General features: G+C 40.5%; 1 protein-coding gene across 1 annotated transcript; it reads left to right on the top strand.

The window, feature by feature from the left end:
* Positions 1–6,004: 6,004 nt before the first annotated feature.
* Positions 6,005–23,954, top strand: LOC149831019 (uncharacterized). The gene is given in 7 exon segments (XM_090012914.1): positions 6,005–6,702; positions 8,604–9,714; positions 19,606–19,896; positions 20,212–20,844; positions 20,878–22,565; positions 22,567–23,167; positions 23,663–23,954. Coding segments are annotated over 7 exon segments (5,115 nt in total). The 5' UTR covers positions 6,005–6,076; the 3' UTR covers positions 23,828–23,954.
* Positions 23,955–25,491: the final 1,537 nt, after the last annotated feature.

Here is a 25,491-nt window from a genome sequence, read left to right as displayed (position 1 = left end):
TTGAAGATGAAAAGCAAATGAAGAAAGATGAGGAAGAACTAAAGATGAAGAAAAAGAAGAAGGATGATGAAGAGAAGGAAAATCAAAAGAAGAAGGAGAAGGAGAATGAAAACTATGCACACTTATGAGGCAAAAGGATTTCTTCCTGTCAACCATGCAAAATTAAATCTACATTCACATCATTTTTCATGTTATCTGTCATGATCGTCACTTGCATTGCACTATATTATGAATTGAGTTGTTATTTATCATGCCAATTAATGAAACGACGCATCGTATATGTGTGTTGACGCTAGCGATTCACATGATAGAGATTTAATGACAGCTACAACGCTGTGAAACGATTTCAATTTTAATCGCTAAATGAACAATGATTTGAATACGCAAATTACCACGGCAATCGCTTGACAATGTAAATGTCGCACACACACGTTTCAATATCATAATACAAATATGTTACAAATCAACACTAGCAAACACATAATATGTTATAAATTGATATATATATTGCACAATATATTACAAATTGATAAAAAAAAATCAGCATAATAGCCTACAAATCAATATTAACAAATAAAATAATATCTCGCAAATCGATAGTATGTTACTACAACTGTGATTTGCGTTATACTATTCCAATATTTTCTATACAAAGGCAAATCGTTGTTTCTGTCATATACGTCATTGCGTAAATTGCATAAATTGTTAACCGAAATCCAAGTCTCACAAAGCAGATCGATTTTTTACAATGAGCAGGATGTAGAACGATGTTTACTATTGAATCTCAAATGTTGCAATGATATATACATAAGAAGGGTGTGATTTCTACATCGATTTATACGTTTGAATAGTCGATTTGTACATTTAAAGTAGGAATGATTTATACATTTGATGAAATAGCGATGTATACTTGTTGTTGATAGCAATTTACGTGACAGCTATTTAATTATAGGTACGGAGCTTTAAAGTGATTTCCATAGAAATCGCTAAATGAGCAACAATTAGAACATGCAAATGGCCACCTCATGTCACTACAATGTAAATTCCTCACGCACAGTTTTCAATTACATACTACAATATCTAACAAATTGATACTAGAAAGCACTTAATATTTTACAAATCAGTACATATATCCCATAATATATTATTATACCTAACCTTATACCCTAAACCCTAATCCCTTAATATCTTACTAAACCCTAACCCTAAACCCATAATATATTACTAAACACTAAACCAAAACCCTAAACCCTATACCTAAATCATAAACCCTCCCTAACCCTAAAACTAAACCTAAACCCTAAACCCTAACCCTAAACCCTAACGCTAAACCCTAGACCCTTAATATCTTACTAAACCCTAAACCCTAACCCTAAACCCTTAATATCTTACTAAACCCTAACCCTAAACCTAAAACCTAAATCCTAAACCTAAACCCTAACCCTAAGCCCTTTAACTGTAAACCCATTAACCCTAAACACTGAACTCTTTAACCGTAAACCATAAACCCTAAACCCTAAACCTAAAACCTAACCTAAACCTAAACCCTAAATCGTAAATCCTAATGCCTAAACCCTAACCCTAAACCCTAAACCCTATACCCTATACCCTAAAACCCTAAAACCCTAAAATCCCTAAACCCTAAACCCTAAAAACCCTAAACCCTAAACCTAAACCTAAATCTAAACCCTAACCCTAGACCCTAGACCCTAAACCCTTAAGATATTGTTTTGACTCTTAATATCGATTTAAGATATTGTTTTGCTTCCAAATATCGATTTTTAAGATATCAATACGATTTTTCAAATCGATTTAAGATATTGTTTTGAATCTTAATATCGATTTCTATGTTGATTCTTAATATCGATTTAAGATATTATTTCGATCTATAATATCGATTTAAGATATTGTTTTGATTCTAAATATCGATTTTTAAGATATCAATAGGAATTTTTATATCGATTTAAGATATTGTTTTGATTCTTAATATTGATTTAAGATATTGTTTTGATTCTAAATATCGATTTTTAAGATATCAATACGAATTTTCAAATTGATTTAAGATATTGTTCTGAATCTTAATATTGATTTCTATGTTGATTCTTAATATCGATTTAAGATATTGTTTTGATTCTAAATATCAATTTTTTAGATATCAATAGGAATTTCTATATCGATTTAAGATGTTTTAATTCTTAATATCGATTTAAGATCTCTTTGTCTGCATATAAATGTTGTAACCACACACAGTCTTCAAGGTCATACATCTGAATCATTTGCTTCCAATCAGACATAAAGGTGACCTCGTATATGCTCTCAAGTACACACTGTCTAAACTTTTTATCAAACCTTGTCTTCTGATTAAAAATGTGTCATATGTTTTTTGCTACATTTTGAAAGATATGCCACAAACATAGGCGATGATATGCATATGGTCATACATGAGACACTGCAACCTCAATTGCATGATCACCATCTGTAAGTGCAGTTCTAGGGTACTTTTCATTCATTGCATGTGTAAATACTTTGAACAACTACTCAAAGGTTTCCTTGGTCTGGTCATACAAAAAAGTGTTGCCTAATATGCAACTTAGTGAGTGATGGTTCACTCCGATAAACTGCGCAAATGGTCACTGTTCCGTATTAATCTTTCCTGTTGTATAAAAAATAAGCACATCATTGAAGCATTTATAATATACTCTTGACTTTGAATCTGCCCAAAACGTATTCACAACATACTCATATTCATCCAGTTGCATTGCACTAAAGAAACTAGGGTCATTGCTTGAATGCTTCTATAGGTAATCAACTAAAGAACATATTCCTTCATTCTTCATGTTTTCTGACATCTTCCTTCTCAATTGGTTTCTTAGATCCATAGGTGTGAATAGTACATTCTCACGACCACCATAACCGTGCGTACACCAATTGTATGTCTTCATTGGTGCAATGCCGGTGCTATCAGCTATTTCAGCATGTACTTCAGTTACTTTATGATGTGACCTTAACATAGAAGTCATAAATGAAGCGGCTAATTCATGGTTATGATCATTTGATTAAAACACGAACTATATATTTTCTATTCGGAAGTCTTCTTAACACCATTCTCGCTGGACAGCCGCATCTTGAATCTGGCTTGCTCATTGCTGGATTTTCACTTGATTTCTTTCAACCTTGCTTAGAACAAACATATGTCTTTCTCCCCACGACACCCTGTGCATTTTTTGCTCAAGAATACCTTCTAACACTGAAACCAAGTTTTAAGGCCTAATCATTATAAAATTTGTATGCAGCTTCCTCATTATTAAACTACATTCTCTCTACGGGAACAAAGTCAAGTATATTATCATGTAGACTTGAGGTGCCTGTACTTTTGTCAAGTGCACTGTCATGATCGTTTACTACATTATCGAATTGCATTTTGTCTGCTAAAATATTCAAGTCAAGAGTGAATCCAATGCCAGCACCCGTCTTATCATATGCATCATTAATGCACATATTCAATTCTTTAGGTGCATCGATATTATGGATGTCCATTGTTCCATGACTTCCCAATGATTGAGATACATCATCTTCACTGCAACTAGTTGATATGCTCAACACTGTCATGAGCAAAATATCAATTTGTGTTAGCTAACGCACACATTTACTACGATTTATTCAATATGCATATAACAATGGCTACCGATTAGTTAAGCAAGTCAAAAAAATGATTGAATGAATCACAATATTAAAGATTCAACATAATAGCTTACAAATCGATATTAACAAACAAAACCATATCTCACAAATCGACAAAATCAACATAATATACGACAATTCAGCATAATATATTACAAATCGGTATACGGTAATTCAACATAATATCTTACAAATCGATATATGACAATTCAACATAATATATTATAAATTGATATTAACAACCAAAACAATATCTCACAAATCGATACTAGAAAATATAAAATATCTTATAAATCGATGTACGACAATTCAACATAATAGCTTACAAATCGATAGTAATAAACAAAACAATATCCCACAAATTGACACTAGAAAACATATAATATCTTACAAATCGATATACGACAATTCAGCATAATATATTATATTAACAAACAAATCAATATCTCACAAATCGACACTAGAAAACACATAATATCTTACAAATCGATATATGGCAATTCATCATAATATATTACAAAATGATATTAACAAACAAAACAATATCTCACAAATCGACACTAGAAAGCACATAATATCTTACAAATCGATATACGGCAATTCAGTATAATATATTATAAATTGATATTAACAAACAAAATAATATCTCACAAATTGATACTAGAAAATACATAATATCTTACAAATCGATATACGATAATTCAACATAATATATTACAAATCGATATTAACAAACAAAATAATATCTCACAAATCGATATACGATAATTCAACATAATATATTACAAATCGATATTAACAAACAAAATAATATCATGTTATTACAACCACGATTTGGTTACATTGCAATACTGAGTGAATTGACGATACCGGATGGGGTAGAGGCTATTGCTCGCATTTGTAACCAAGCATTCTTGTCAGGATATCCCACCGCCTTACAAATATTTTCAAGTTTCCAACCATCGAAACGATAAAATCTACCTGAAATAACAAAACAATGTTTTAATGACACTCACGACGACATACGTTCTTCAACAATAGCATGATGACATGGAAAGGTACTCACCATACTTTAATGACACTTGTTGAAATGTTTGTGCGTCATTGGTTTTTTTCCATACGAAAACGAAGAAGAAGAGAAGACGAAGGAACCAGCAAGCACATTCAGGCTCATTACACTGTATTGACAGTAGAGGCTTACAAGAAAAAAAGATAGTGAACTTTAAGCTTTGTTTGGGAAGATGAAAAAGCGGATTCCGTAATAGTCATGGATTTAACAAATCTTTAATGTGGTTTGGGAGAACTCTTTCAAATCCATTGAAGATTCCTCACTTCCATAGGCATGATATTTAGGATGTAGCTTTTACCTTCACAAATAAACTGAGACGGTCACCAAAAGGCCACTTAGAAGTGTCACTGGTGTACCATTTGGTAATTACCATCTCACCCTGGTGCTAGCTAAAATGAGGAATTGGAGCCAACAAAGGTTATGTTGGTTCCAACTTTTTTCTATTTTTCCTTGCTTCCAAACAGCTTCGCAAGTGGAGATTTCACACTTACCACTCTCGGGACATTCGATGGTCGCTTTCCAAAGGAAGTCTTAACTTGGCTGGCAAATACCTTCTATCCACCAACAAATTGAGAAGACTCTCATTGCAAACAAGAAACTGGAATAGGTAAATTTTGAACTTGGAGCATTTTTTTCTTTTTCTTTTTTTTTTATTTCATTTTAGAGCCTTAGAATCAGGAATGCTGATCTAACACCAGATTTCAGCGTGACAAATACCATGTTTTTTTCTTTCTGGAAAGGAAAATGTGGTTTTTAGGTTACCAATAGAAAGGCAAATATTTGCATAAACTATTTTTATGAAATTTATTTTTTCATATAAATTAGTTTTTATTGTTAGTTGATTTTGTTTGGGGATGAAAGGTGAGAAAAATAAAGAACTCAATTTTCTCACGAGAAAAGAAAAAAATGATAGTTGCTTTCCTGCTCAAATTTTTTGTCACCGTCGTGGACACAACCCACCCACTTCACTTCTAACTAGCACCAGTGGTGGGGGCCAGGCTCCTTCACTTTTTATGGCTGCATTAGTTTATAAAACAAAAATGGGTAAGAGAAAAGACCGTGTGGTGGTCTGGAAAGACGTTTTCTTCTAGTCTGACGTCATAAGAAAGCTAAGTAAGAGGACCGAGGGAAGCTTCCTCGCGCTTTCCTTTCAATAATGAACGAAACAAATGAATTAAAAGAAGATGGTGAGAGGCTTTATGGTTGTGTTACCTCTCTCGGCTATAAAGGGATGGTAGAGGTTGGACTAAGACTGGGAAGATTTTAAACTCCCGTTTAATAGCTTCTCTGTTTCTAAGAAGAAAGACCATCGCGTAGCTTTTCTCCATGGCTCTAGTGCTATTCTTGCTACCTTTGCTTTTGTTGGTTCCATTTCTATATCTTCAGTTCTGGAAAAAATCAAAAAGCTGCCCGAAAATAAACTTGCCACCGAAGCTACCAATCAATGATGAAGAGGAAAAGGCAGCAGACCCATCAATGATGCTATCAAAGCATGAGGGGTTTGAGTTTGATGTGTTTTTAAGTTTTAGAGGGGAGGACACACGCAAAGGATTCACGGGCCATCTCTACCAACGACTGCAACAGCATGGCATAAAAGCCTTCATAGACAGTAAGGACTTGCCAAAGGGCCAAAGAATCGATCAACTGTTGAAGCACATCGAGGGATCAAAGATTTTTGTGCCCATCTTCTCCCAAAACTATGCAAAGTCTAAGTGGTGTTTGATGGAGATAGCCAAGATGGTGGAGATTAACGAAAAGGCTGAGAAAGAGAGGCCAATCATTCCCGTGTTCTTTGATGTTTCTCCTGATAATGTCAAGCATCCGATAGAGTCATTTCCAGAAGCTTTTGAAAACCACCAAAGAAACGAGGGTGAGATAAAGGTGAAGGAGTGGAGTCGCGCCTTGACAAGAGCAGGGAGGATTTCTGGGTACTGTCTCCCTGACACAGATGGGTCAGTAACAACCTCTCTCTCTCTCTCTCCATATATATAATGAAAACCGACAAAATCAGGAAGCAGATCAGGTCATGCTGAACATGAGAGCTTTTGCTCATGCTGACATCGTGGCCGTCTGTTTGCATTTCGGATGAATGCCACGTGGTTTTGTTGACTTTTGAGCTTTTTAAAATGCAAATCCGATGGCCAAGATGTCGGTGCTAAATAAAACATGCAATTGGATTTCTGGTGTTTTTTCAAAATGCTGAGAACAGATGCGATGATGTGATGTATATGCTTGTTTTTTTTTTTTAGAAATCACTTCTTGGAACATTTGATTTCAATACATGGATAGGTTTTTATAAAGTTTGAAAAAATCAACGGCTTATAATTATTTTCATAAATTTTTTTAAGACTCTAAATACTGTTTTTTTATCCAAAATGCATGACCTAAGTGTCTATTTTTTAGTAAATTTTTGAGACTCCATATCCCAAAGGGGTTTGTAGCAGTGGAATGGGGCCAAGGACACTAGGTAGGCGTTCTAGGCTCAAATCTCATGGGCATCTCTCTTTGCACAAGCGAAAGCGTGGCTATTCCCTAGGGGCAAGGGGGTAAGCCCACAGAGTTTTACACTATAAGGAAAGTCACCACAAGGATGACCACAAGGATGACAGGCAGTGCAAGTGCGGCTAGGTCTTTGTTCCTAATTGTGGTTTTTTTTGTGTAAAATATAAAAAAAATCATGCTAAACACATCCATGGGATCAGAAATTGAAACAAACACTGAAACCCCAATAACATGTTTCCTTTAGCACTGTGCCCATTTTATAGGTTTTTAGCATTTGCTACACTCCTAGAATCACAGTTTTTGGAATTAAGATGTGTCTTTTTGAGGTTTGAAAATTTGATAGGATGTTGGCTGTTGATCTTTCAACCTTCATAAAATCCTATATATGTCAGAAAAACATGATCCAAGGGCAAATTTTTGCTAAACTTGATATGTAGTCACATATGGAGGGCCAGATGTGCTACAAAACTAAAAAAAAAAATACATTTTTTCACTTACAGTTGCCACCTATGAGGGTAGCAAACATTATCCCTATATCCCGGTATATACACGAAGCTTATGGTGATACACCCTTGATTTAGAGAGATCTACATGTTTAATATATTCTATTTATTATTTTCATGTATTAAAGTTGACTAAAATATGATCTAGAGAAATCAACCTCGATAAGCCCATTCAAAATTCACAGTTTTTTGTGTTTTTTTCACATCTAACACCATAGATGTGATCTATAGGTTTTGTTTACTGGACCCTGTTTTGGATCAGTGGAATCCCACATGTATGCATGTTTTTCCTGTGATCCAAAATCAATGGCTACGAGACATCAATTTTCTCGGCTGCTAAAGATACATTTTTTCATCAAAAAATATAGTTTGTTTGTACATGTGCGTGTTTTGCATAACTTGCTTTTGTTGTCAATCTATTAGACACCCTCTTATCGATCATGCAGGAATGAGGCAGATGAGGCAGAACTGATCACAAAAATAGGCCAAAATATCTCTGGTTTATTAAGCAAGGTTCTCTTTCATAAATATTCAAGCATAAAAAACCATATTTCTTGTGATGATCTAATAGACGATTTCTCGCAAATGAACCATGCTGAATGCATCTGCATCTGCAGGGTAAGATTTGCAAAAAAAAAAACCTATGGAAATCTGGATTCATACTAACAAACATATTAGCAAACATATTTGGTTGGTAAACAAATTCCAGTTTTCATATATATATATATATATATATATATATATATATATATATATATATATATATATATAGTTTGTACATGTGCGTGTTTTGGCGTAACCTATTTTTGTTGTCAATTTAAGTAGACACCCTCTTATTGGGCATGCAGGACTGAGGCAGAACTGATCACAAAAATAGGCCAACATGTGTCTGGTTTATTAAGGAAGGTTCGCTTTGAAATAAATCCTATCGGACTCGATTCTCGCACAAACCAAGTGATGGAAATGTTGGAGAGGGAAACTGGTGGTGTTTGTGTGGTTGGAATCTATGGACCGGGTGGTATTGGGAAAACGACAATTGCAAAGGACGTCTTTAACAGGTTATCTCTTAGCTATGATGGTAGTATTTGCTTCATCTCAGATGTTCGCGAGAGTGCCAAGCACCATAAGGGACTTCCCAAACTACAATCCCAGCTAATCTCTGACATTTTAAACGAAAATATTGTCATCGTTGATGTTGAAGAAGGAATTAGCTTGATCAAGCAAAGAATGAGGCGTAAGAAAGTTCTCCTAATTCTTGATGACGTGGATGACAAGGAGCAACTTGATGCATTTATAGCCCACCGAGAAGATTGGAAGCAAGAGGAATGGTTTGGTGGAGGAAGTAAGATTATTGTTACAACAAGGGACAAAGACGTACTCCTAAAGCATGGACTGAAGGAAGACCAAATTTATGCCCTTAAAGAACTGGACGATGAGCATTCACTTGAGCTATTCAGTCGCCACGCATTTCAGAATGACGAACCAAAGGCAGAGTTTAAAGATCTGTCTATGGAAGTTGTGGAAGTAACAGGGGGCCTACCACTAGCTCTTAAAGTACTTGGGTCACTCTTTTATGGTACAAGTGAGAGAAAAAAATGGCTACAATTGTTGACAAAACTGAAACTAGTTCAAGATAAAGGAATTCATGGAAGGTTAAAACTAAGTTATGATTCACTGAGTCGAGAGGAGAAGAGCATATTTTTAGACATAGCATGTTTTTTTATTGGAGAGGATATACAATTTCCAGTTTGCATGTGGGAGGATTGCCGTTATTCCCCAGACTTGTCACTCGAAGTTCTCGAACACAAGTCTCTCATTAGTATTGAGTATGGTAGTTTTAGAATGCATGACCAAATTCGAGATATGGGAAGGACTATAGTTCGAGAAAAAGGCGAACCTCAAAATTACAGCAGGCTATGGGATGCGGATGACATAGAAAGGGTGTTGGAGAAAGCAGAGGTATGATCTAAACTGATTTATATCTTTATTTTCATAGTATTAGAACTTTGAATATTGACATAAGAATGATTGTGGCGTATTCTCTCTCTCTCTCTCTCTCTCTCTCTCTCTCTCTCTCTCTCTCTCTATATATATATATATATATATATATATATATATATATATAGTAACAAATAATGCCAAGATTTTGAAAATGGCGCAATATTTTTTATGACTTATTTCCGAAGCCTAAAAATCCCGTTAATATCGTGAGGCTTTCAAAATCTCTCATAATCTGAATATTTTGTGAAATTATGGCAAAAAGTATTGCGATATTAACATAACTTAAAACGATAAAACCTTGTCAACAACAAACAAATTAGTTAAAAAAAAATTGTTCGAAAAAGTAGTGCTGACGTGGGAAACTCCATGTGAGCATACCTTTAAGCTTGTTACCCATCTGAACGAGCAGATTTATTAGCCCACATGAATGGGCAAACCATTTCAAATTTCAAGTATGTTGCCAAGCAAAGAGAGTTCCTTTTTAGCTAGAGTAGAAAAGGTAATGAGTCTTTTTCCTCATCGATATTGGGCTACTTTTTGCAATCTTGTACTCATATCCAAGCAATATCTTATTCACATTAAGATATCATCTCAACCACCCATAAGTAGGGATGGCAGTGGACCGGGGGAAAGCGGATCCCTGCCCTGCCTCACCCCGTTTGGACTGGGGATGAAGGGCATGATACGGGGATGGAGGCGGGGATGAAGGTTAAAATCCATCCCCGTGCGGGGATGGACTTATGCTTTCCCCCGTACTACCCCCGTCCCCATCGTGATTCCTGCCGCTCCATCCCTAATCCTTCTAAGGGATGACAATAGACCGAGGGGAAACCGGCCCCACCCTGCCTCGCCCCCGTTTGGACCGCGGATGGAGGACATGAAACGGGGATGGAGGCGGGGTGGAGATTAAAATCCATCCCCATGCGGGATGGAGGTTCTCATGTAAACAAAGCTTTCTTCAAATCTCTACTTGCCAAAAAATCTCGAGAAAGATATTTGTGACTATATATAGGGTAATAAATCCATGCTATGCTAAATAAATATGTTCTCACCTCCTATTTAGTAATCTTATATAAAGATGGATATTATATCCATATGGATAGGTTTACCCAAAAATGCATTTTATATGATTTTGGAGGGTGTCAACGGATGAAATGACCATTGTACTTCCAGGCCCACACGTACCGAATGAGTCAGGCAGGCGCCTCTCGGCTAGGGCACGAGCCACGCCATTTTGCAGATGTTGGGAGGGTGGTGTATGCTCTCCCCCGATGATTCACTGAATCCCACGATTGTCATCGGGGGTCTGAATGAGCACCACGTATATAAGCACATGGGGCTCGTATTCCCGTGTATGTTGACATCACTCAGCATTGGAGTCTGGTGCGGTTGCAAAGACTTAAGTACCCTTTCTTGCTATTCTTGCCATAAAACGACGGTTTGATAAAATGACAAAAATGTTCTTCATTCAAAAAAGGAAAACAAACGGTTTAAAAAAAGGACAAACATGTCCTTCATCCAAAAAGTCGAGGATGATGTTGACTCTTTAAAGTCTACACAGCGAAACGAACCTTAGCTAACGATCCGATGGTGATCCGGCGAAACGATGGTGAGCCGACGATCCGATGGTGAGCCGGCGATCCGATGGTCATCCGGCGAAACGAACCTGAGCCATCAAAAATGTATGTTTGAACTTTTCATCGTCATCTTCTTCTTCTTCTTTTTCCGTAAAACACTGTAAAACCCTCTTTCTCTCTCTAGAGAAGAAATCTAGGGAGGCAAAGAGTTCCCCCTGGAGAAGGCCATGAACGTCAACCCTCTCACTCTCTCTCCCTTCTCTTTCTACTTCTGTGCACATCCAGCAGACGATCCTACATTGCTCCATCAAACACCGACTGACCTGCACACTGACTGTAGCATTGTTCAACTTGATGAGTTGTGGAGCCTGATTTATAGTTTTTGCCCTTACAGGAGGGGGTTTGGGGGCTCCTCCCAGCGTGGGTAGCATCATTCAACTTGATGAATTGTGGAGCCAGATTTAGAGTTTTTGCCCTTACAGGAGGGGGGTCCGGGGGCTCCCCAACGGTGCGGGTCCCGCTGTGTGGTCAGCGAACGGGGGTCAGGGAGGTAGCGCCCTTCGGATCAAATTTTTGGGGAGCTTTATATAATTTTTTAATTTTCTTTCCCTCTTTTAACTATCGAAAAAGAGCAATAAAGTGTTTTGTTTAATCGTGGGGCTCATGTTTCCTTCGGTTGTTTCTTGCTCGAGGTTTTCGTAACACCCCTTCTCACGATTTTTCTATTTTTCTTTTTCTGTTTCTTTTCCACAATTTTTTATTTCTTTCCCGCGTCGGGGGGGAGCCCCTGGACCCCCCTCTTGTAAGGGCAAAAACTATGAATCATGCTCCACAACTCATCAAGTTGAATGATGCTACCCATCCTGGAGGAGTCCCCAAACGCCCTTCCTGTAAGGGCAAAAACTCTAAATCAGGCTCCACAACTCATCAAGTTGAATGATGCTATCCACGCTAGGAGGAGCTCCCAAACTCTCCTCCTGTAAGGACAAAAACTCTGAATCAAGCTCTACAACTCATCAAGTTGAATGATGCTACCCACGCTGGGAGGACCCCCCAAACGCCCTTTCTGTAAGGGCCAAAACTCTGAATCAGGCTCCACAACTCATCAAGTTGAATGATGCTATCCACGTTGGGAGGAGCCCCCAAACCCTCTTCCTGTAAGGACAAAAACTCTGAATCAAGCTCCACAACTCATCAAGTTGAATGATGCTACCCACGCTGGGAGGAGCCCTCGGACCCCCCTTCTGTAAGGGTAAAAACTCTGAATCAGGCTCTACAACTCTTCAAGTTGAATGATACTACCCATGCTGGGAGGAGCCCTAGACCCCTTTCTTGTAAGGGTAAAAACTCTGAATCAGGATCCACAACTCATTTAGTTGAATGATGCTACCCACGCTGGGAGGAGCCCCCAAACCCTCCTCCTGTAAGAGTAAAAACTCTGAATCAGGCTCCACAACAGTCAATGTGCAGGTCAGTCGGTGCTTGATGGAGCAATGTAGGATCTTTTGCTGGATGTGCACAGAAGCAGAAAGAGAAGGGATAGAGAGTGAGAGGGTTAATGTTCATGGCCTCCTCCAGGGAAGATTTCTTTCTCGGATAATCCTGCAGTGCAGAAACCGGGTCTTAAATAATCATCTTCAGCGCACTTAAGTCTTTACAACCACTCCTTTTCTAGAATCGTTATTTTTTTTGGAACCAATGGAGGAGAGGGTACTTAAGTCTTTGCAATCGCATCAAACTCCAACGCTAATTAATGCTGACAAACATGGGGATACGAGAAGCACATGCTTAAATACGTGGTGCTTTTTGGGACCCCCGAGCATGAGATGCTCTATTCGGGGGGTAACATATAACCTGCTTGGCCTTAAAATGATTGAGATGGTGCCACTCTCCCATTGGTTTCCCAGCCATAAAAAATAGGTTTTCAAAATATATATATATATATATATATATATATATATATATATATATATATATATATATATATATATATATATAAGAGCCCCTACTAGAAAGTACAAGTGCAGGTTGCATCTTCTCAATCAGGCTTGATAGATGCATCCACATAGTTTATTTGATAGCAATCATGTTTGTTTTTCAAAATTATACTCAGAAATCATTTTCAACGGTGGGGATTACATCTATATGGTCAGATTTGTCAAAAACACCTCTACATTTGAATTTTGAAGGTAACAACAGATGGGAAAACCTTTTAGTCATTATATATATATATATATATATATATATATATATATATATATATATATATATATATATATTGAGAGAGAGCCAAACTATAACCATCAACATTACGAAAAACAGGTTCAACCAACATTGAACCTACTGGATAACCCAACAGGCCCAAGACATGCCAAGGAGCCCAAAAAAAAAAAGAAAAAAAGAAAAAAGAGAAACAGAGAAAGGAAAAAGATAAAAGATAAAAGATAAAAGAGAGACAGGAAACAACTACAGCTCGTCAACGAGCGTCACCCTGGATCATGAGTCAACCTTGTAAGCAGATTGTGCTGAAGATCAGGGATGTTGATGCGAAGAATGGCATACACGTCCGCCAAAATAAGGTTCACCATTTTGTTGAACATTGCCGGAATATTCCTAAAAATAGCGTTGTTGCGAGTCATCCATACGGCCCACCATGACGAGAGAAGCCAGGTTCGCCAAATAATCCGCCAGTAGTTGCAATGACGAACCTGCTGAGGACCCCACAACAAATCGCTGGCGAACGATTCCTGGCGCACGCTGACCCCCGGCTTATTCCAAGTCACCTTAAAGATGTTTTGAAAAACAGAGCACTCCCAAAAAAGGTGAAACGCAGATTCTTCAGTCGCCTCGCACAACACACATTTACTTGACAGATGAAAACCGATGGATTTGAGGAAGTTGTCAGTCTGCACCCGGTCGTGTAAGATTAGCCAAGCCAGGAAACATGATCTCGGTGTCGGACCCTTGCCCCAGATCATGCTCATCGGGAACCGGTCCACCCCCGACGGAAGGAGAGTGAGGTAGCCCTCTTTTGAGCGGAAGGATCCATTCGGACCAAAGTTGCGTTCAACGAACTGAGACTACGAGTCAACATTACCATTATGTGACAGAACCGCAGACCAAGCTTGGATCCATGATCGACGAAGCTTTGACAATGTTTGCTGACACCCACTTGTGGCCCCTACCAAGGATTCCACACCTCCGTATTTAGCCAGAAGCACGCTTGCACATGGGGACCCAGGTTGGTGCGCCAGCCAGCTCTGCTTCACGACAAGAATCATACTTCTCAATCAGGGATCCTTGATTCCCAACCCCCCCTTACATAGGGGAAGGCGAAGTGTGTCCCACCCTATGAGGTGGCGTTTGTTGTTGGTACCTCGCCCAGACCACAGGAAGTTCGCCACTACCCGAGCTAGCTTCTTACTGACCCCCATAGGCATCAGAAACATAGACATAAAAAATTCTAGCATAGCAGAAAGAACGTGTTTGATGAGAGTCAGTCTACCCGCGATAGAAAGGTAGGAAGCTTGCCAGCCCGATATTTTGTTCTGAACCCTTTGAATAGTAGCGCTCCAGGCTGCCGATGTTACACGACTGATTTGAAGCGGCAGACCCAGATAAGAAAAGGAGTTTTTCGATACCGAGCACCCGAATATCCGCTGGCCCATGTCCAGCATTGACGGGGGTGCATTGACCATGGATAGACAACACTTATCGTAGTTCATGGATAGCCCTGACATCGATAGGAAAAAAAGGACAAGCTTGAATTTTAACATTTGTTGGATGGAAGCACTTCCGAAGATAATTATGTCATCAGCGTAAGTCAGGATCTGACTACGGCACTCATGTATATCGAGAGACTCAATTATACCATCCTCCACTGCCCTCTTAACCAAAACCACAAGGCCTTGCTGAATACCACGACCAAGTTTGAACTGTTTTCCCTTGACCCCATTGATCTGAATCTGTGATTGGGCATTGGTTACCAGCTCATTCACCCAGCTAGAGAAACGCCGACCGAAGCCCAGGTTCGCCAGCATGTTGAAGAGGAACGGCCAATGATCCGAGTCGTAGGCTTTATGAAAGTCAAGCTTAAGAGTGAAGAAGGCCCCCCCCGCTGATCTTGAGAGAGTGCAACACTTCTGTGGCCAAAATGAAAGAATGTTAAAGCCTTCTGTTAGGAATGAAGGCAAACTGGTCCTCCGAAAAAATCCTATGAGCGACTGACCGCATCCTATTAGCCAAGACCTTGGTGATAATGCGATATAAACTCCCTAACACTGATATAGGACGAAACCGCGAGATATCCGATGCGACTTCCTCCTTAGGAATAAGCGACACAATTGCTAGGTGAGAATGAACCGGCAATCTACTATTGCGATGAAACTCAGCGAAGACACTAAGAATGTCATTCTTAACACATTGCCAGAATATACGAAAGAAGTCCACTAGATACCCATCAAAACCTGGAGCTTTCCACCCAGACGAATCCTGCACCGCCGAGACGATTTCTTCTTCGGTGAATAACCCCTGAATCGAGTTGGAGAGCGCTCGATTCAAGGACAAAAATAACGTCGTACCCATATTGCCACCTGCAGCTTGGTTGCAGGAATACAGGTTAGAGAAATAGTTGGTGACAGCATTGATTACCTGGTCGCTCGAAAAGGAGACACCGTTGGTATACATAGAATGAATCGCATGTATTCGATGCCTGTGTGACGCTAAAGAATGAAAGAGCCTTGTATTCTCGTCACACGCTTTAAGCCAATTCACCCTTAACCGCTGCTTCCAACGAATCTTATCCTTCAGACGCCAAGATTTTACTAGAAAAGTCAGCTCGGTCGATCTAGCATTGAGGCTTTCAATATCGGATGCATTCATATAGGTCGTATCCAAGAGAGACTGATTGATAGAAGACAGCTCACGCTCCCAATCCTCCATATTTTGGAATTTGCTTATTTTATTGAAGATAAGCCAAGATTTGATATCGCAGGATAGGCGAAAAAGCTTAACCATGCATCTAGTAGCCGCCCGGACCGCATAGCAAGGTCTACTCCAATATTATTGGACTAATGACTCGAAGCCCGCCTCCTTAAGCCACCATTGCTCAAATCTAAAGGATCTGTTGCCGGTGAAGCCTTGTCCCCATCGGATAACAATCTGACTATGGTCTGAGATAGATGGTAGAAGTAGGTAACATGAAATGTCATTAATAGAACTCAGCAGATCTGATGAAACGAGCACCCTGTCTAGCAGACGAAAGCACGGTCTAGATCGTCGATTGGTTCACGAGAAAGCTTCACCTACATGGGAGACGTGGTACAACTGGTTCATCTGAATAAAGTCTTGGAATCCCCTCATTAAAGCCGAGTAGGGAACCGAAATGCTTAAGTCGATAGGAGACAGGAGGCAGTTGAAGTCTCCCATGATAATATGTTGATCCCCAAATGAAGCAATGACCCTATTCAATTCCAACCAAAACTCCTTCCGACGGCTTTGACGGTGGAGACCATACACCATAGTGACCACAGCTGGATTTGCATTTGGAGGAAGTGGGTGAGTGATGGATATGAAAAATGTACCTTCATCCACCCGTTGTAAGGCTAGAGAATGCTTCCCTAGGATGAGGATGCCTCCCGCATATTGAATCGCAGGCTTGAAGAAGAAATCTGCACCACGCCAGATTTTAGAGACGACGAAGCTCGAGATATCTGCCATCTTCGTTTCACAAAGTGCAATCAGATCTGGCTTTTCTTGACGGATCCAACTTGCCAGGAAAAGACGTTTGGAGGGGCAATTCAGTTCCCGAATATTCTAACACAAGATCTTCATAACTGAAAGTCCAGAAATCTCCGATGAATGCAGATCCTCGTAGACCGCCTAGGAGAGACCCCAGACTCGCCGGATGGAGATAGCGAAGGCCGACGACGTCTCCTAATAGGGAGACCACCCCGCCCAGTATGAGATAACCCTCCGACCGAAAGAGATAGGGAGCTGACGTTCGTGACATGCCCAACATCTGCTACCAAGATCGGTAAATGATCTGCGATCGTAGCCAGGGACTCACGCATAACAAAATCGATGCTGAGTAACTGGGATTGAGTAAGCGCTAGATCGAGATGCCGAGCTGCATCGTCCACAGACAGACCCATAATGGATGAAAGATGACCACTCATAGATGACGAACCCGCAAGCGACGGATAGACCGAGTTTGGGGAACCCCCCATGCCTACGAGGTCACCTTCCCAGATGAAAGAGGTGTAGTTCAATGCAGACTGGGCCCTGCAATACACGGCTAACCTAGGTGCACTTAACAAACTGATGGAGACCAGGCGAAGAGGACAGACGATGCAATTGTTTGAGAAAGACGAAACCAAGGTTGAAAGGTCATCAACTAGCCTGCAGAAAAAATGCTGTCGGATCGAGACTCCGATACTCGACGACCTGATTGCCCGAGCCAGAAAAGAGTCCTCCGAAAGCTGAGACCTCTTAGTCGCCCAGGCGACTCCTAACGGTCCCCGATCCCCATCAACCTCAAAGAATGGGTCCACAAAAAGGTTCCGCAGCAACATAACCTGAGGCTGAGACCACCAGGATTCCCATGACAACAAGCATCTTCCTGACCGAGGCCCAGATGCCTCGTCACACCCGCCATTCCACCTGATAGCCCGCCCGACTTCGAGCAACGAGCCCAGAAAGGATGATACTACAAATAATGATGATGACAGCAGACTCTCACCCCGAGGTTGCAAAAAGCCCCTAGCCGACACAGTGGCACATACACCGCCAAGGAGCCGCGGTACCCTATACCCCAACGCCCCCGAAAGAGAGCAAGATGACGATAGCGGACGAAGAAAATCCCTGCTCGTCCAAGAGGACCTCGCGATGTCGCTCAAGGGCACCACACCATCCACCGATCGCCGAACGACGTGATAACCGAGTGGCCAGCAATGCCACCAAAACAAGGAAAGGCGAGAACTCAATATATGAATCGAGGAGAGCCTGCTTGCCTTACCTCTGGCCTTAACATCTCCTCGAAAATCAAAAAAGGTGAAAGAAGAGTAATAATACCTTTGTCGAGAAGAAGAAGATGAATAAAACGTTGGCACCCCAGAGCACGCAACCTGCACCCCCAAGCTTCGCCGAAGAGATACAGACTGATAAATCGCATGCATCCCAGAGCATGTCGCCTGCACCCCCGAGACTGCCGCCTGCACCCCCGAGCTGCAAAACTCACCGAAAGAGGAGCCCTCAGAGACGGCGGCATCACAGTAGATAGGCGGACCCGACAAAGCAGAGCAGGAATCGACCCGACCCATGAGGGCTAGCGAGCCACTGGGGCGGTCACGACAAAGATGGTTGAGTCTGAAACACTTTTCTGAGAACGACATCGAAGCGGTTGGTGACGGCGACATCGGCACCCAAACAGAACCGATCTTGATTCCCAAAAACGACGTCGAAGGATCTTCCAATATGCCGATCTGGACCCAAGGTGCGAACGAAGTTTTGCGAGGGAGGTGCATCCCTCGCGAAGAGGCTCTTACGAAGGAGGAAGGAGAGGCTACCGCCCCCGAGCGCCTGAGAACCGGGTGCCGCCGGGACCTGAACAGTGAGACACAATGGTTGGGAGAGAGAGAGAGACTTAAAGCGCCCGACTTTTCTAGCCTACCAACATCTTGGTTGGGCTCGGCCTACACCCTGTTCCTGGGAGCTGATCCAGAAACTAGGCCCAGGCCCAAACCAAACATGTCCGGTCATAGGCTGCCCGTGACCGCCGGCATATTGTCCACTTCTAATATTTAATGGCTAAAAATAAGCATTAAGCGGGTACATTAAGTTTTGTAGTGGTTTGATGTTTGTTTCAGATTCTTCCAAATATTGAATAAATTATTTTTTTATATATCTATGTGAAGTCAACGGATACATATGGTTTGGATGGCACTTGTCTACGGCTGGATTGTAGGATGTAGAAAGGTCATTCCCTAACATATGTTATCATGACAAAGAAATGAAATGAAAACATAAGACCCTCTCCCTTGCAACTGTTTTCTATTTGAATCGGTTCAGTTTTACCGTATTCATTCCATTTCAATGAGGTCATCCATCCTCCTCTAGTTTGATTGCACAGACTCGGTCATAAGTTCGAGTCAGTCAACAGTTTGTGGATGAGTTGGTGCATGCGACCCTCAAACTCTGCTTGATGAGTCCAAACATGCACGTTCTCGGATTCTTGGTAACCTGATTCGGTCTGTTTCCTTTCTTATTTGTGCAGGGATCCGAGCTCCCCCTCATAGAAGGCATCACTTTTCAGAATATAGACAACGGGCATATGCATTTGAGCAAGCGCGCATCTGAAGCAATGAGCAGTCTCAAGATCCTTGATAACATCTCCTATGGGGATGAAGATGATGGGCCCGTACACCTCCCAAGCAATCTAAAATATCTGACGTCGTCGTATTATGGTCGCTCGGATACGGTTCAGTTTAGTAACGATCGCCTTAAGGGACTCGTTGTCCTCGACTTAAGTGGTGCTGCCTTTCGAGAAATTGCAATGGGTAAAATGGTTAGTAGTCACAAAAATAGTAAGAATAAAAACACACATGCATTTCCATCTTCGGTGTGCAAAATCAAATACGGAAAAGCACTAATCATCCCATGATTCAAATGCCTATTTTAGGCAGAGCCAACACGTTTTGTGCCTTTGATTAAGGTACCAAGAATGAGTGATGGCCATTTGGTCATGGGAATTTGAGTCACATGCATCCTAGTGATGAACAACATTGAACAAGGTCACCTTTTCTTTTTACTCCTAGTTTCTCATATTTTTTTGATGCATATAATGTTTTTCTTAATAATAATAATAATAATTGATCTGCAGGTGCTTCCAAAGCTAAAGGTCCTCGATCTCTCTCACTGTCTAAGACTCGTCCGCACTCCTGATTTCACTAGTCTCCAGTGCCTGGAAAGGTTGGTGCTCGACCACTGTCGGTCACTGATAGAAATTGATGAATCAATCGGGCATCTTAAGAAGCTGGTTTTCTTGAGTATGGAAGAGTGTGGCTCACTACAATGGCTGCCAGAAGGGGTAGGGGACTTGAAGAAGCTTCGTATTTTATCTCTAGAAAATTGTTCCTTTCTGGAAGAAATTCCCTACTCCATTGGAAGGTTGGAGTCTTTGGAAGAGCTCAACCTCAGGGGCTGCACTTCAATGAAAAGGATACCTGTTTCCTTAGGGGACTTGAAGAAGCTTCGTATTTTATCTCTAGAATATTGTTTCGTTCTGGTAGAAATTCCGGATTTCATTCGAAGGTTGGAGTCTTTGGAAGAGCTCAACTTGGAGGGTTGCACTTCAATGGAAGAGATACCTGATTCGTTAGGGGACTTGAAGAAGCTTCGTATTTTATCTCTAGAAAATTGTCGCTCTCTGAAAAGAATTCCGGATTCCATTCGAAGGTTGGAGTCTTTGGAAGAGCTCATCCTCAGGGGCTGCACTTCAATGAAAAGGATACCTGTTTCCTTAGGGGACTAGAAGAAGCTTCGTATTTTATCTCTAGAATATTGTTACTCTCTAGAAGAAATTCCGGATTCCATTCGAAGGTTGGAGTCTTTGGAAGAGCTCAACTTGGAGGGTTGCACTTCAATGAAAGAGATACCTGATTCGTTAGGGGACTTGAAGAAGCTTCGTATTTTATCTCTAGAACGTTGTCGCTCTCTGAAAAGAATTCCCAATTCCATTGGAAGGTTGGAGTCTTTGGAAGTGCTCAACCTCAGGGGCTGCAGTTCAATGAAAGAGATACCTGATTCTTTAGGGGACTTGAAGAAGCTTCGTATTTTATCTCTAGAAAATTGTTCCTTTCTGGAAGAAATTCCTTATTCCATTGGAAGGTTGGAGTCTTTGGAACAACTCAACCTGAAGGGCTGCAGTTCAATGGAAGGGATACCTAATTCGTTAGGGGACTTGAAGAAGCTTCGTATTTTATCTCTAGAAGATTGTCACTCTCTGAAAGGAATTCCCGATTCCATCGATCGGTTGGAGTCTTTAGAAAAGCTCAACCTGAAGGGCTGCAGTTCAATGGAAGAGATACCTGATTCTTTAGGGGACTTGAAGAAGCTTCGTATTTTATCTCTAGAAAATTGTTCCTTTCTGGAAGAAATTCCTTATTCCATTGGAAGGTTGGAGTCTTTGGAACAACTCAACCTGAAGGGCTGCAGTTCAATGGAAGGGATACCTAATTCGTTAGGGGACTTGAAGAAGCTTCGTATTTTATCTCTAGAAGATTGTCACTCTCTGAAAGGAATTCCCGATTCCATCGATCGGTTGGAGTCTTTAGAAAAGCTCAACCTGAAGGGCTGCAGTTCAATGGAAGAGATACCTGATTCTTTAGGGGACTTGAAGAAGCTTCGTATTTTATCTCTAGAAAATTGTTCCTTTCTGGAAGAAATTCCTTATTCCATTGGAAGGTTGGAGTCTTTGGAACAACTCAACCTGAAGGGCTGCAGTTCAATGGAAGGGATACCTAATTCGTTAGGGGACTTGAAGAAGCTTCGTATTTTATCTCTAGAAGATTGTCACTCTCTGAAAGGAATTCCCGATTCCATAGATCGGTTGGAGTCTTTAGAAAAGCTCAACCTGAAGGGCTGCAGTTCAATGGAAGGGGTACCTGATTCCTTAGGGGACTTGAAGAAGCTTCGTATTTTATCTCTAGAGGATTGTCACGCTCTGAAAGGAATTCCCGATTCCATCGGTCGGTTGGAGTCTTTAGAAAAGCTCAACCTGAAGGGCTGCAGTTCAATGGAAGGGGTACCTGATTCCTTAGGGGACTTGAAGAAGCTTCGTATTTTATCTCTAGAGGATTGTCACGCTCTGAAAGGAATTCCCGATTCCATCGGTCGGTTGGAGTCTTTAGAAGAGCTCAACCTGAAGGGCTGCAGTTCAATGCAAGAGATACATGATTCCTTAGGGGACTTGAAGAAGCTTCGTATTTTATCTCTAGAGGATTGTCACGCTCTGAAAGGAATTCCCGATTCCATCGGTCGGTTGGAGTCTTTAGAAGAGCTCAACCTGAAGGGCTGCACTTCAATGGAAGGGATACCTGATTCGTTAGGGGACTTGAAGAAGCTTCCTATTATCTCTAGAAGATTGTCGCTCTCTGAAAAGAATTCTCAATTTCATCGGTCGGTTGGAGTCTTCGGAAGAGCTCAACCTGAAGGGCTGCAGTTCAATGGAAGCGATACCTGATTCCTTAGGGGACTTGAAGGAGCTTCGTATTTTATCTCTAGAAGATTGTCACTCTCTAAAAGGAATTCCCGATTCCATCGGTCGGTTGGAGTCTTTGAAAAAGCTCAACCTGAAGGGCTGCAGTTCAATGGAAGGGATACCTGGTTCCATTAGGTACTTAACGAGCCTAACTCATTTATACCTAGTGGTTTGCAATTCGCTTGAACAATTTCTAGATCCCATTGGATGTTTGAAATCTTTGATGGAGCTAGAGGTTGATTTCCTTCCTGAGCCATCTTCAAGAGCCTTTGGGGAACTCCATCTGGATTTTATTGGTGGTTTTTTTCAATTAAAAAAACTTACCTTGCGTGGCCTCTCTAGGCTCGAGTCTCTTCCTCCGCTTCCATCTTCTCTTCTTTACATCCATCTCTTTGATTGTACTGTTTTGAGTAAAATATCAGACATCTCAAACCTGAAGGTTTTAAAGAACTTGAGCCTCAGAGGATGCAAGTATCTCACTGACGTTCCTGGCATTGAAAGCCTCCAGTCTTTAGAAAGGTTGGACATGAGTGGGTGTGGAAGCCTGGGTGTTGACCTTATGAGCAGATTGTCACAGGTAGGTAGGTACCTTGCTTCATGGTCTTTTTTTTTTCTTTTTGAAGGGAACATATTAATTATTGAGTTATCACATCTAGTGTCAGATATTTGTTAAGAGTGATTTAGGGATGGCAGTGGACAGGGGAAAAACGGGCCTCGCCTCATTTGCACAAGGATAGAGAGGTTAAAATCAAAACCCGTGCAGGGATGGAGACGGGGATGGATTTATGCTTTCTCGTTGGGCTTCATCCTCGATCTCTGTTACTAAAAATATCTAAAATACCTTTAAGGATCGGGGAGAAACGCCGCTTCACCCCCATTTGGTCTCGGAATGGAAGACATGAAATGGGAATAAAGGAAGGAGATGGAGGTTAAAATCAAAACCCATGCAGAGATGAAGGCGGAGATGGAAGGCAGAATTTTTAGACGGGGTCCCCTACCTCCACCCCGATCCAGTGATTGGTATATGTAGCATTTCGATATATGTATTAATGCCTAACTCTTTGACTTGCAGGCGTCATTTAATCATTTGAGGGATTTCTGCATTACTGGAAGCCGTGTGGTTCCCCACTTGATATTTGGGATTCCAGCGGAAGCCGTGAGGTTTATCAAATTTTACCGACATACGGAATGCAAATTTTATTTGACAGAGGCGTTCGCGCTCCACTCCAAACTTTGATGAGACATCACCCATTAACGTGTGTTTCGAAGTCATGGGGAACCGAAAGATCGCCTTACTTGAAAGGCTACAAGGAGAGAGTCAAGTAGACGAGACTGGAAGATACTTCCGACTTTCAACAAGTAAATTGAAGGATGCCATAAATGAGCACTTAGGTGAAGGACCTTTGATGATATGGGTTTCAACAACTTCTTATGGTTACGAGTTGAGTTCGGGTAACATTACAATTGGAGGGTGGTGGCCAGCAAGGTTGTTAAATGAGGCGTTGAGCATGTTATGAAGCCAGGCGTAAGCGTAAGCTTCATGATCAAAATAATAAAATATATAATATTAATAAAATAGCACTGGTAAATGGTTTTTTAATATAAATATACATATATGAGTTTGTTATATGAGTTTGTTTGATGGTTGATTTAGTAAATATAAGGTTTTTGAAGGACTTGAAAAATAAATAGCTCCCAATTTTTGAAATTATTACCTTGAATTTGTTTCCATCAAAAATGGCCTAAACAAAAAAAAAATCTTAGTGATGCATATAAATATTTTTTTCTTGGACATATCAAATGCATACATGCAATAGAACTATCATGAAACTATAGTTTTTCAGCAATGCACTTTTGCGCACATCTCTTACTTATATACAGGTATATGTAAATTTAAGTTAGTTATACTAATGCAAGATTTTTAGTGGTTTACCACCACGCAATTAATCGGGTGCTATTAATGCTATTGAAACTTGCATCAAACATTTAATTTAGCTGAAAGGGCAATCCAAACGGTGTTATATTTGAAATTATTTTAGATAATTATGTATTCAAAGCAATTCCAGAACGCTTCAGGTACTGAGTGTGCGCCTCTCACAACACTGGTGGCAAGTCTGAATAATAGAAAGTTTTTGAAAATTTTGCATTTTAGGGAAAATCTCAGTACTAAAAAAATAAATTAAAAATATAAAAAATAAATTTTATAAAGAAATATAAATAAAAAACACTTAAAACTAAAAACACACAGTTTTTATGATAAATAGCCGATAAAAACATAAATATCATGTGTAAGATGCGATATATATGTTTCTGACAAAAAATAGTTAGAAATTGAAAATATGGCAAGAAATTACTGTATTTAACTTTTAGTAATTTCTCAAGGTATGGTATTTTTGAGAGATTTTCATAAATCTGGCAAGCTTTGTCACAATGGTTAAGTCAGATGGCTTCCAAAGAGCTTTTTAAAATCCTTTCACGGTCACCAACGGGACTCCTGTTGCTTGGTAGGAGCTGTTAGTGCATGTGACCATGTGTTGGGACGTTGCAAGTTCAAAACCCAATGGTATGTTCTCTAACTGATGTGTTGTTACGTCTTAGCTGGCAGTTAGTCTCACTGTCCGTCACTGGTTAAGCAACCGTCTGAACGGATATCTCAATGGCTTCTGCTCACACTCTTGCTCGTGTGCCTTTCTTGCCTTTGTTCAAGTGTCTTCTTTTGGTCACGACGCCTAGCAAACGGATGCCCGTCCAAGTTGGGTCGCTTCTTTGTTGACCGTGCCTTTTGCACTATCCATTTGGTGCTCTGTTTTGATACCTGGTGGCGGGCTTGGGAACAAAACTGCTGACCCCTTCGTCCCATATTTGGCTCCCACTGGGTGGTGACTGGTAGAATCCCTAGAG

This window comes from Nuphar pumila, chromosome 7 (genome assembly GCF_984573655.1).
Source record: "Nuphar pumila chromosome 7, dmNupPumi1.hap1.1, whole genome shotgun sequence".
Lineage (NCBI taxonomy): Eukaryota > Viridiplantae > Streptophyta > Magnoliopsida > Nymphaeales > Nymphaeaceae > Nuphar > Nuphar pumila.
The sequence above is the reverse complement of the archived record's forward strand: the minus strand, read 5'-3'. Positions and strand labels throughout refer to the sequence as shown.